The sequence below is a fragment of the Magallana gigas genome, chromosome 3 (assembly GCF_963853765.1).
Source record: "Magallana gigas chromosome 3, xbMagGiga1.1, whole genome shotgun sequence".
Classification (NCBI taxonomy): Eukaryota; Metazoa; Mollusca; class Bivalvia; order Ostreida; family Ostreidae; genus Magallana; species Magallana gigas.
In genome coordinates this window covers 1,718,528-1,732,371 of record NC_088855.1, presented here as the reverse complement: position 1 = coordinate 1,732,371, position 13,844 = coordinate 1,718,528, and the positions used below count along the sequence as shown (strand labels likewise).

General features: G+C 31.9%; 1 protein-coding gene across 11 annotated transcripts in view; it reads left to right on the top strand.

The window, feature by feature from the left end:
- Window positions 1-13,003: 13,003 nt before the first annotated feature.
- LOC117692688 (uncharacterized) overlaps window positions 13,004-13,844 on the top strand; it is a 33,908-nt gene continuing 33,067 nt past the window's right edge. For all 11 annotated transcript variants that reach the window (XM_066078036.1, XM_066078035.1, XM_066078033.1 and 8 more), the window contains exon 1: window positions 13,004-13,140. In XM_066078036.1, coding sequence (XP_065934108.1) covers window positions 13,086-13,140 — 55 coding nt within the window. In that variant the 5' untranslated portion in view covers window positions 13,004-13,085. The remainder of the gene's footprint in view (window positions 13,141-13,844) is intronic.

The following is a 13,844-nucleotide window of genomic DNA, read 5'->3' as shown; positions in this document are numbered from 1 at the left end:
TGGATGAATGCTCATATTTATTTTATTCACTATATATTTACAGTAATTTCCAGGAACGTTTTTTTTAAAAGGGGGCGCGGCAGCATCATTCAAAAAATATTTACAAGCAAAATGAAAAAGAAATTCTCAAAATCAGGGAAATTCTAATCCGGGTGAGAAATGGTGAGTGTGTAGTATGCATTTAGCTCTTTAACTGCTCAATGGTATCTTTATTTTCACATTTATTACAGCCTCCCGGGGGGGGGGGATCCAAAACCGTTTTTCTTATATGATCAGCAAATTATTTTTTAATACGTAAATTTATTTTTTTTTTAAACGGGGGGGGGGGGAGACTCTATGTTAAGTCAATTTTTTATATGTAAGTTTAAGAAAAATGTCTGCTACAAGAAAAGAGGAAATAAACTGCAATAAACATTATGTTAAAATCTCTAATATTCAACAACATTGATCTGAGATAAATTCTATTTAAATAAATAAACAATCTTATAAATTATGAATAATGAAAATTTACTAGAAAAATAGGCATGTTTATATTTTATTTTGCATTCAAATTCATTTACGTTACGTTGATACTTTTATTTTTATTGATTTATCATAATTCATTATTTGATCACATGCTGCGCTCGCCCCAACGGTCGCACCGTTAAACATATTAGAGGTAACTTGTGTATTGTTCGGCAATAATGGGTACTCGCACGTTACATAAGTAATGAAATTGTTTTCCTTTGAAACCTTAACTATGACGTCATGATGTAATTAAGGGCGCTTTCCATTTACGTTGCCTCGCCGGCGACGTTATCGGGAAACGGTGACGTTAATGGAACGGTTAGCAACGTCACAATGATCCAACGATGACGATTGCAGCTTAAAACTGATACCTATCTTTTTAAAATTTGATCCAGAATTTTTGGCTATTTGCAGATTTAATGTATTTCAATATAGTAAGACAAATTGTAGTTTTAGAAATACTGGTTTTGTAGAATATGATAACCTCGACGCCATATTGTTTCCTATAATTTAATATGTTTTACGGTGTGACCGTTGGGGCGAGCGCAGAAGGAACCACGCATCTGTCATCATTGTTAAATGCAACCCGTGGACTTGCCCTAACCAAAAAACTTTGGCTTTGTCTCGAAAACTTTTACCACCGCAAGGAACCCGAAATTATCAAACTTTTATTCCAATGGCCCCTTCCTAGTCTTATACACTTAAACAAACTACCACTGAGCATTAATAAAATGTTAAACAGACTTACATTGTATTAAAATATTTTGATAAACACAACGCCGTTTTTTTTTATGTAGATACAATTATGTTTTATCTTTTCTTTACCTTTTAATAATGATCATTAAAATCAGTAAAAATAAATTTTGTTTGTTATTTCTCATTTTGTTCCTTGTTGTAACCCGTGGTTTAATTATTTTCCTCAGTGACATTAATTTTGTTTTAAATCTTTTTAATTTTTGTACGCTATATAAGCGTTGTAGACATGTGCCCTCACCCCTTTCTTAGTGTGTGATATCCAAATTATTTGACCACATATGCAACTATATAACAAATACATGTACCGGTAGATATTTTATCAGTTTAATTCTTTTCATTTATCTATTCATTACAAAATGACGTGGCTGCACGTAGATCTAATAATGATTAGACTTTTCTTTCTTAATAATTTTTTGTCACCTACCTAACGTATGCATATATGATTGGATCAATATGACAATAAATTTAGCATGGAACTTGCATGTGTATTTACTAAAAAAAAAAAAATCATCAAAACAAAACTAATCAGCCAAAGAGTCACCGTTAACACTGATACTGAGTACTTCCTACATGATTCAGTACATATGCCTGATCCACCTTTAAATGTATCGCGGGAAATTAAAATGCGAGATCTTTGTGACGTCATAGTTAACATTCTTTTGCGCTCGAAAGTTTTCGTAAATTGTCGGACAAATTCGGAGAAGGAAATGACGTCATATGTCAGCAAAAGTTTTACGTAAGCTTATGTGTTGTTTACTGTAATGTTTTAGAAGGATTTTTTTTATTGTTAAATGAAAATGATGTATGCGATGTAGAGGTAAGAATTTTTCGTAGAAACACTTTCTGTTCCACCATGTTGCTATGCACCGCAAAGGATCACTGGGATAGTAGAACGTTTTCACGTGGCCTCATAAAATTTTCTTTGAACAATGTGCAGATTTCAACTCGAATTTCCTCCGTTCGTACACGTTGTCTATGGAGCTCGCTACGCGAGCGGCGCTTCGCGCCGCCTCGCTGCGCTCGCTATTAATTAATTTATTTATTAATATATAATCGGCAACGGTATATTGCGTTGCCACAATCGCTCGCCGGCGACGCGCGTTCCAGCAATCGGCGACGAAGGCAACACCGGCAAATCCGGCGATGCCGGTTTAATGGAAAGCACCCTAAGTCTTTTCAAGGAAGGAATGAATCCATGACTTCATAATACAATATCAAACATTAAAGTTCGGGAAAAATGAATTAGACAAAATATGATAATAAACGACATCAATAAATTTACAAATGCAAAGACTGGCTAGAAAAAAAAGATGATTATATATATACATATATTTCAATGTTTGTTGAGTTTTGGGGAAAATAATTTAATGATATAGTTCTCTTTCACAAGTCTCATGGCGGTTGAACCGCTTTTAAGTTTATTAAATGGGAATACTTCATAATCTCCCTTAGCACATCTGTCAAAATGTTCACTGCATGGGGTGTTTCTGGTATTGGGATCATTGATCTGTTGGCGATGGACGCGCATGCGGGCTGTAGGTTGTGATCCGGTTTGGCCAATGTAATCTTCGCCACAGTGGTTACATGTAATACAGTACATCAGATTTTTGGATTTACACGACATATTTTCATTAACATAAAAAGTCTTGCCACATTTTAAAGAAATAGAATCTCCTGGCTTTAGATAAGGACACGTGCCGCACCTTGAATCTCCGCATTTAGAAACGGAATATTTCATTGTTGAATTAAATTTAGCTCTTGTTAATATTTTCTTCAGGTTTGGTGGTTGTCTTTGGCTATGGAGTAGGTCAGGTTTTTTAATTAGTTAGTTCTTGAAATATATTAAAATGTTTGGGATTGTAGGTTGTAACGAAAGGAATTAAAAATGGGTCTGTTTTCTGGTGGTTGTTCTAAGTATATTATGTGGTATTTTCTTTGCTTCTTCTATATATTATAATTTTTAGATTTGGCCATAGAAGTAGCAAAGAAAATACCACAGAATATACTTAGAACAATCAGAAAAAAAGAAAAAGATCCATTTTTAATTTCTTTCGTTTCAATCTACAATATATAATACAAAATTACTAGTATGTTTTTAAAAATATTGGTATATATGGTTTCTTGATCCCGCTCAATGATAGAAAATTTCTTCTTCGCTTCTTGAAATATATTGAAATGTTTGGGATTGTAGGTTGTAACTAAAGGAATTAAAAATGGGTCTATTTTCTGGTGGTTGTTCTAAGTATATTATGTGGTATTTTCTTTGCTTCTTCTATTATAATTATTAGATTTGGCCATAGAAGAAGCAAAGAAAATACCACAGAATATACTTAGAACAACCAGAAAAAAAGAAAAACATCCATTTTTAATTCCTTTCGTTACAATCTACAATATATAATACAAAATTATGTTTTTAAGAACATTGGTAAACATGGTTTCATGATAAACTTTCCAATCCACTGAAAGAAGTTTGTTCAATTTTAATTTGATTTTACACTCATCCAGTAAATTGTTTATTGTGTTTGGTGTTTAAACAAAAGTATAATTTACAATATGGCATATTGTGATTTTTGTTCTTGCACCCACTCAGTTTGTGCGATTATTCAAATGTTGTACTTGCACCCACCCAGTAAAAAAAATTAGATTAAATTTTCTCTTTGAAAAAGTTTCCTTTAAAAGCCTTTGCTATCTTTGTTTTTAAAATCATTTCCACTATAACATTTGTAATTTAGGTATTACGGAAATGTTAGAGATTTTAATTATTATGTAAATTACGGAATCGTATTAGTGCCACATATACACTTCACTTTTTTTTTATTTTCGAAACTTTTATCTGTAAAATACACTTTAATCTGTAAAATTTACACTTTAATCTGTAAATTTTACACTTTAATCTATAAATTTTACATTTTAATCTGTAAATTCTACACTTTAATCTGTATATTTTACTCTATATTCTGTAAAATTCACACTTTAAAGTGTAATATTTACACTTTAATCTGTAAAATTACACTTTAATCTGTAAAATTCACACTTGTGAAATTGCATGCTGCTAATTGTCTTAAAAAATCTTGAAGTATTTTTTTTATAAGGTACGTATTAGCCTTGCATTAAATGTTAAATTCTGATACATCCATTCTCAGAACATTATGAAGCATAGAGTATACTTTAATATGAGCCTTAAATTTACAGACAACTTATTATTAAACGGGGAAGGAATGTTTGACTACACCAGACACATAAATAACAGAGATTGGCAACTCCGCCATTAGCATGTTTTGTTGCTGAAAAATGTTCTAAAATAAATGTGAGAACTTTAGAGGTAACGTTGATTGTATGTCGTATATACAGCGTTATTGTTTTTATTGTCTTGCTGATTCTCGTGAGAGTGTGAAGTGATGAAAATTGCCATGATTACAGGGAACTACTGGGACGATTAAAACAATGCGCGCATTACTGGTCCGATTTACTGACGCCAAAAAAATCCGTTGAATGAATGTGCAACTATACTCTGTCCCAAGATATTTTGGATTCACGTTTGGCTTAATTGTTTGATATTTATAAATACCTCAGGATTCAAATGATGTTCATTCAAAAGTATGAAAAATTTCCTAGATTTCTCATTCAAAACGCCCCTGTCAATACAATGCTAAAAAATGTGATGTCTACGGAGATTTTGCATTGCAGCAAGCCCGGATGATAACGTTGAAATATTGCGCGATGTATTCCGAGTGAATTCCGAATGGAGAAAAGATGTAAACATTCCCCATTATAAATCTCCGTAAGGAATCTGTTTTCGTTCCTGTGAATTTTTCCGAGTGAAAGATGATAATGTGTCAATGAAATTATCTTGGAAAATATCCCTTTCAACTATTTAAATTGCACTTCATTCACAGGTAAGTGTATTTTTATTAAAAATCGTCCAAATGTGCAGCATAAATATCTTGGGACAGACTATAGTCCGAATTTTCTATTCACACACGCCTTGCCGGTGTAACCGTGAAAACTGTCGCTCAGTGAAATCGGTCGCTCTACAATAAAACATATAGTGAAAAGAGCGACCGTATTCCCTGGCTTATGCGCATGCGTAGGGAATATTGTCGCGTGAATATGTGACGGGCTCCAGTTGATTTTAAACCCAATATATTTGAGTCCTGTCAGGCAAAAACATCAAGTAGGCAAAGTGTAGAGTCAAAATGGATTCTTTGAATTATGTTATAATCTGATAAATGTCGGTATTATAATTTTTTGGGCATATATATATATATATATATATATATATAAAATCCAAAATGAGTAAAGTTAATCCACACAAGTAATAAATAATAAAAAAAAATAACAGAAAGCCGATTCAAAACTCTACCGGTTTCATTATAATCTTCATTTCGTCATAGGAAAAACTCCTGAAGATTATAATGAAACCGGTAGAGTTTTGAATCGGCTTTCTGTTATTTTTTTTTATTATATATATATATATACACACACACACACACACACACACACACACACACACACACACACACACACGCCCCCGAAATTTAAAATCTAAACCCGTAATGTTAGAAAATAACAATTTACCGTAACAACTGTGTAGGTATAGACTTGTTTAGCAATAACTTAGGTACCAGATCAGAGGTCCACAGGTGTAACACCTCTATATGTTCTTTATTCACATCCAGTATCCCACGAACATTCGCTTCCCAGGTGTATGTAATAAATCACACCGGCATATATAATGTACATTCGCTAAGAGATTAATGGGTGCATATTTTTGTTTCGGAAGATTTATTATGGCATTTTATTTTACCTCATTTTATTAATTTATTAAAGGTATCAAATTGAGATATATTAAGATAGTATCTTAAAATGAAATCAAAGTTTTTATTAAGAATTTCTTGTGTTTGTGCATCGTTTAGATTTCTCAACATTTTAGATATAATTACTGTTTCATAATTTAATTTTTACTATCAGTTACAAGCCGGAGATTCACACCTATAAGATAATCTGCAGATTGCGTCTTAATTGTCCTATAACACAAGGTGCACGTGTAGTTCACAATGGTGACACCTTGAAACGATCTAGAAAAACCCCTGTTTTTAAATTCAAGGCTTCAATGTGTTACCCCCTTGTTTTTACAACAATTAAAATTCGGTACCCATACACAGGAAATGGCAGGTGTGAAACCCCTGAAAATATATTGGGTGTAAACATTGAAGTGTGTGAGCTCTCAAAATATCATTAAATAACTATTCTTCTGATGTAATTTGTTTTTTCGTTTATACTTTTTCTGAAATAAAACAATTATTGAAGGTAAATAAGTCAATCATAGTTAATTGCGCTTATACTTCAGTGTACGATGAGTCCATACACGCCAATTTTGGGGGTAAAGTAATGCCCTTTTTAGAAATTAATAGTACATGAATCTTGTGTACTTAAAAAGGGCCAAATGTCTTAAACGGATTTTAATTTTTCAAAACATTATTGAAAAAAAGTTATTTTTTAAGCCATGTACATTGTAGTATTTAAGAAACATATACATTTTAACAGCTGTCATTTACATGTATGTATAAAATGATCAAAAAGACATTTCGTGAAAGCAATATCTTAAAGGCTCAAGTTCAGCACCCCCCAAAAATAAAACTAAAAAAAACCCGTGTTTTTCTTTGCTACTTATGAAATATTTAAGCAAACAATCCATTAAAGATTTAGAGATTTTCTATTGATGATTTCACTTTTTCAATGCAGAGTATACCTCGCACATGCATCAATGATGACACCTAACTAGGGGATAAATCAATTACATGTTTATTATGTGTAATCATATTGTAGGTTTCAGTTATCAAGTTCTAGACCATTCACACAATCCATGTAATTTTTTTTCAGTTCCTATTACTCAATCATATAGAAGTAATAATAAAACTCGATGTAATTATTCACTTTCCTCTAATGTGTTTGCGTTTTTTAGAACCATATATGAATGAAAAAATTTCCAAAAGGGTATACTATTTTTGTTTTTGTTTTTTTGGTGATAATTCAATATTCTTCAATTTTTTAACGGTTTAAAAAATAACAAAATGGTTTTTGCATGGAAAATTTCATAGTATAATTTCTTGGAATATGCAAATGAGTTCCTCTGTGTTAAAAAGGATTGGACATCGTGTCATATGAAATCGAAGCCATTTTTGACGCATGCGCTAAAATAGCTTTATATTGTTTTAGTGTTTAATGACAATCATTTTGACACCGTCGGTGATAAGGAAAGTAGTTCGTATCGAGTTCGCAATTTTATTTTTTACGTGTTAAAGGGAAATTTTTAGTTTAAAAGCAGTTAGTTTTATTAGAATTTATTAGAATTTCTGTAGATATCGTAAAACAATTGAAAATTTTCTCTCATAATCGTTTTATTTGATTATTTAATATTTCAAAAATGACCCTTCAACCCGACGCAAACTTGCTCGACGCAGTATTTAATTTCTTGAAATCAAAGCGATTTCCCTCCGATAGCACGAAAAACCAAAAGGACGCGATTCGTAGACGTAGCAAAAAGTTTAAGTTAGGTGAGGATGACACTCTATATTATCTTGCTAAAGGTAAAGAGCTAATAGTAGTTCGCGACCCCGATCATTATATTAGGGTTTTCGAAGAGTGTCATTCAAGTACAACTGGCGCGCATCTAGGCAGGGATAGGACTATCAGTCGCGCACGCGATCGCTATTACTGGCCAACGATGTACACCTACCTTGCTGAAAGGGTAAGATATTCTTTTTTTCACTTCTAAATATAAATCCAATATCAAGATAAAGAATAAACCCATTAAACCGAGGGCTGAAATATATTTTTATAGTCATTTCATAAAACATTGACGAAACCTTCATTTAAGAGCTTATGGTAGACTTGTTTTAGAGGGCTGTATGAGATATTGAAAAAGTACAATTTTAGCCGGATTTCTCAGAAAATATCTGAAAAAAAAAGAGACTATTTAAAGTATAGCGGTCAGTGTTTTCGGCACCAAGGGCGAACGCGTCTTAGGGCGAACGAACAGCCATTCCTTAGGGAGTGCCAAATTCAAGCCGGTTTTCTTTGTCAATTGTACATAATAACTTATAGTAATAGAGTCTAATTCATAAAATCAAATACGAACGGGGGTATTTAAAGTATAACGGTCAGTGTTTTCGGTCGCTCCCTAGTTAAGAGTTCCTGACGAGGCCTATTGTAGACTTGTTTAAGGGGGCTGTGTCGCTTAGGGAGTGCCAAATTCAAGCCGGTTTTCTTTGTCAATTGTACATAAAAACTTATAGTAATAGAGTCTAATTCATAAAATCAAATACGAACGGGGGTATTTAAAGTACAACGGTCAGTGTTTTCGGTCGCTCCCTATTTAAGAGTTCCTGACGGGGCCTATTGTAGTTTTGTTTAAGGGGGCTGTGTCGCAATTTCTCTCATTTATAATAAGAATACTGTAATTATCTCAAATTAATGCTTTAAAAATTGCTTATTTAAAGAATTTCATATACTGCGTCCCATAATTTTATTCTTATATTGAAAAAAAACCGATCGATTTTTATTGAAATAAAGTACATTGTATTCCACTTCAGCATCTGGTGTTTACTACAATGAGTAAACATGTGAAAATTAAAGAAAAATACATAAAATTAAGGAGTATCGCTAAAAACACAGGTTTATAATAACATCTACAATGTATTTTCTACTCTATTTCTTTAAAAAAAATTGATTATAATTCATACAGTTTTGAACTAACAAGCCATTGAGTAAAACGACATTCCAGGTAGAATACACGCATTCGTTTTATTTTAAAAAGCCGCTTTCAAATGTATTGTTTGGTTGATAAACTAAAGTAATTATAATAGATGAGTTTTACTTTGTTTCATACGAAAAATACAAAGAAAATAACATGACCCGCTTATGCGGGTTATGCTATTTTTCTGGAGTGCTAGCTACCTTCATACCCACATGAAACACAAAAGGAAGCCTTTTTTTGTTTTGTTTCCAAGAATTGGAAATTCTGTAACAAAAATACAGTGTAAAGGGTTTATATGTAAACAATTATAAAATGCCCAACTTTTCAAAACTTTTCTAAATATTATGATCGCATCTGTACTAGTGCCGGATGATGTAGCGCTCCCATGACAGAGGTCACATCAAGTTCCCTGTGACGACAATTGCTTTAACCATTGTATTACACATGTACTATCTATTCAGCAGATAAATTATACACATTCTTTTGTCATATCCTATCATTTAGACCTTTATTTAAGAAGGCAATCGATAGAAATCAAAATCAATAAATAGTTCGGCATTTTAAAGTCATCGAAGACATGAAAATTTACCAAAATATCCATTTTCATAATAGTTTGTCGTAGTTAGTCTGAGTTATTTTTTGTTTCTTAGTGTTTCTTTTCTATCAAGCAAAGACGTACTTTCTCATTGCTGAAGACTTCGGTTTCTTGAGGCTAGATATAATGCAAATCTTCCTTACCTAAACCAAAAAGGCAAAACGCCCAATAATGCAGTGCACTCTGCTGTTGAAATAGATGTGAAATAAATAGTGATGAGATAAATGTTTACCAAATACAGTTGTATACGCACGGAAAACGTTCAAAAAGTCCTTGCACATATTGGTTTTCATCAAATGGACCCCCCCCCCTTTCCAAATTGCTGGATCCGCCTCTGATGCTTTGTATCTATTTAGTGCCACTGCCATTCACAAACTGTATTTCATTTTTAAAAGAGTTAAGCTATTTGTATTTTTTCACAAATAAGAAAATATCAATCACAGTGTAAAATTCTTAGGGATTTTTCTTTAATTAAACAAAAATATTCAGTGGCCATTAAACCAAAAAATAGGTCATTGACATACTTTTTTGAAAGTGAAAATTAACACTACAATGAAAGGTCTATAACACACTATAGATGGTTTTTCATTATCATCAGTGGAATTTTGTTCACGTATTTCCTTAATTTCAAACTTAATACTGAGGTCCTTAGGTGGAATTTACATTTTATCTTTAAGGAGGTTGGGTGTCCAACAATATTTTAACCATCACATCCAACTATAATTTTTAAAAATGATTTGTTCCCCAAAAACTAGCTTGTTTATTAAATTTAATGGTTTTCTTTATGAATGTTGTATAATAATGAAATAAAAATCTTAATATGTGCTAATCAAAAAAATAAAATCATATTCATTGTAAATAAAATGATCATGATTATTTAAATTCAAATATAGAAAAAGAAAATTTGAACGGAAAGAACTGAACCCCAGGATTCTTTTGAAGCAGGGAGCAAAAAAGTAAAGAAAACTTTTACAAAATCTTACAAGAAACGTATCATAATGAGAAAGTAATTATCCCCCTCCCCCCGAATGGATGAATTCTTTTTATTTAATTTAACTAAATTTTATGTACTAGTTCAGTACATATACAGTACATGTTTCATGTTTTAGGCCAGAGAATATTTGGATGGGATATTTTTATTTCTCTATTTATAGCTCGTTCACAGAGCTAAATGAATTACATGTATAATCGGGGAAAATGTGACCAAGATAATTACAAATTCTTGAATGTTTGGGACTGTTTATTAAAGCTTAAAATGAATAAGCAGATGGACAAATCAGATTGAAAAAGAATTTTTCACAGGTAAATTGAACCTATGTAAAGAATAACAGGACTCGAGCCTGTTTACATGAGAAATACTTATGAGACCTTATCTTGCTTATAACTGATTCTCAAATGTCATTTGATCATTAGAAATGCATTCTTACAGCATTGTGAATAATAAAATTATAAAAATAGAATTTGACCAAATCGTGACCATGCCCCTTAAACACATTATAATTATTCTGTACTAAGTTAAGAAAAACAATTTAAAAAATCTAACAAAATGTAATCCACGAAAAATTTTGAACTGCGAACTAATGAGCTTTTTTTTTTTAGAATCATTAACATGAAACGAAATTATCTTTAACAACTGTAAATACAACAAAATAACCAGAAATAAAACGCAAACATACCCATTGAAATGTTTATAAAAAAGTTTTGTATGTGAAAACTGTTTCCGAGATTAATCTACCATGTAAACATGGTAAAACACAAACTGAAAGTAGAAAATTCGAACGGTTTCTCTTATGAATTGAGTATTTAGAACGGAGTTAGTGCGTTGAAGTTAGTGCGTGCTAGCTTGACTTTGGTATTAAGTTTCAGAAATCAAACTTACTAATTCTTTCTACGATCACGACATCCGAGTGTATACCGATCTCGATGTTAAATTAAGCCAACGTTTTATAAATTCTATTGGGTTTTTTTGCGTTTCCTTTTTAAAGATATTTATTTTTTAACAATCTGATATGGCTATATCTAGTACAGAAGTACATCAAATGTATTGGTGTCGAACTATGGAAGGGTCGAATTGCATGGCTACCGTTTTCTAATTCTATTTTTAGAGCGACCATATTCACTAGCGACAGTATTCCCTGGTACACCGGTAGAGCTCGCTTCGCGCCGGCGCTCGCTATTATACTTTTGGATTTTAAATAAATAAACATTTGTATCTTTTTGAATTGCGTTTATCTCATGAGAAGAAATTAATTACGGAAAATTATACAAAGATTTACATTACGCTACCAAACATAAGGAAATTATTAAAGTGGATTAATATATAAAACTCAGAAACGCTACAGATAATTTTCCGGCTATAGTTTTGCTCCAATAAGCGATTATCATATGTAAGTTGACAAGTAATAGATTTAAACTATTGTACAAATATGGTTCAGTGGTTTCAGTACAAATATATATATCTCATATTTTTTTTTAACAAAAAAGAAAGAAAAACCATAAATACATGTACATGTCAAAAATCTTGGGGAAATATTGTTCACAAAAGGGTGTGTTGGTGGTGGTGGTGGAAGGGGGTGGGGTGTGCTGCTACGCTCGTTTCTACGGTTTTGTCAGCTTAAACCAAACTTTTAATATGTATGATACAATTTACTGTAGATTGAGTAAATAGTTTTTATTTTTAGTGACTGTGTCTATTTGATACATTTAAATTTTTGTTTTATATTTTTCAAAAAACTTCAAATCAAATCCAAAAATATTGGGGTAGACATGTTCAAAAGACTATCAGACAAAATACTAACCGGTCCATTTCGATAAATTATGGGTTTTTTGGCTAACAAAATATATAACTCTTATAATAAATGTTTAATAATAGATAGTTTGTAAACTGTATAATTTTGTTAAAATTTTCTTAAAATATGCATTTTTGTGATTTTTTTTTTTGAAGGGTCGTGTACTATGTGAAGAATAAATATTTTCTGTAGAAAATCCAGCAGACCCTTTTTTTTTAATGACTATCAATACATTTTCTTAAATTGTAGCCTAGCATGTTGTATTTAATATGAGATCATGCGCATGCTTCATTGTGTTAAAGTTTGGCCGTTGAAGTTTTGGACCATGTGAGCTGTTTTTAAAAAAAAAAAAGTTTGGTTTGACACAAATTTCTAAAAACCTAGCTTGGTCTCAATATGTAGGCCTAAGAAGCATATTTATTTGGTGATTTAATGATAGTGTGCGATTTAAAACAAAAAAACTTTCTTACATTGGTTTTTAATGTATACATAATTATTATTCATATTTTGATCCATTTTAAATAACGAATTGTAGTGTTGTTCGTAGGCAAGGGACGAATCGACCATGGGGCGATTTGTATAGCAACCTCTGAGGCGTTGAACCCGTTAGATAAATGCGGTCCCTAACCGAAACTGAAACAAACTCCAGTGCGTTCTTCCTGCATCGAAATAGTTAACCATGCCTATAAGGAACATCAGTGTTTTTCTAACGCTCGTGTTTTTCGTGACTTTAGGTTTGTATTTTTTAAAGCATAAAACTGTTCAATAATTAGGGGTACCCAAATTCATTAAAAACAAAAGTAATATCATCTGGGTGTTTTCTACTTTCGGTACATCCCTTATCTGTTAAGACACATTAATTACAGCTCTACCCGTGCTACTGTATATGGACGAAGAATCTGACATACAGTTTTGTTTATACATTAAATATCATTAAAACCTGTCCCCTACTAGGGGGAATTCAAAAACTATGTTCGAATTTCCTCAACTTATTTTTTTTTTAATCTCAGAGAGGGAGAGAGAGCAAACCCTCTATACAGTCTTTCAACAAAGTGCAGCATTTTTTTTTAAATCACAGATTAATTCATATTGCATGTAAATATATACTTAATTAAGTTTTTTTCTAGCATTGAGTAAACTTAATGCATCATATACATGAACTGTTTGTTAATTGGCTTTGCAGTTATTTTCTTTGTGCAGTCAGAGACATAAATAACAGAGATTGGCAACTGATCGAAATCTCCCGAAATCTCGCAGTCCTTATTGTAAAGTATTTGCAGTTTAAATCAGTATATCTTTCTAATAAACAATTATTTAGAATTATAAACAGCTTAAACCTAGCTATTTCCAAAACATTGAAAACATTATATTTTCATGAGTTTATGTTTTCTAAACAATAAGAAAAGAGGAGTTTTAGGAGGCAGTTGGCTACCCGTCG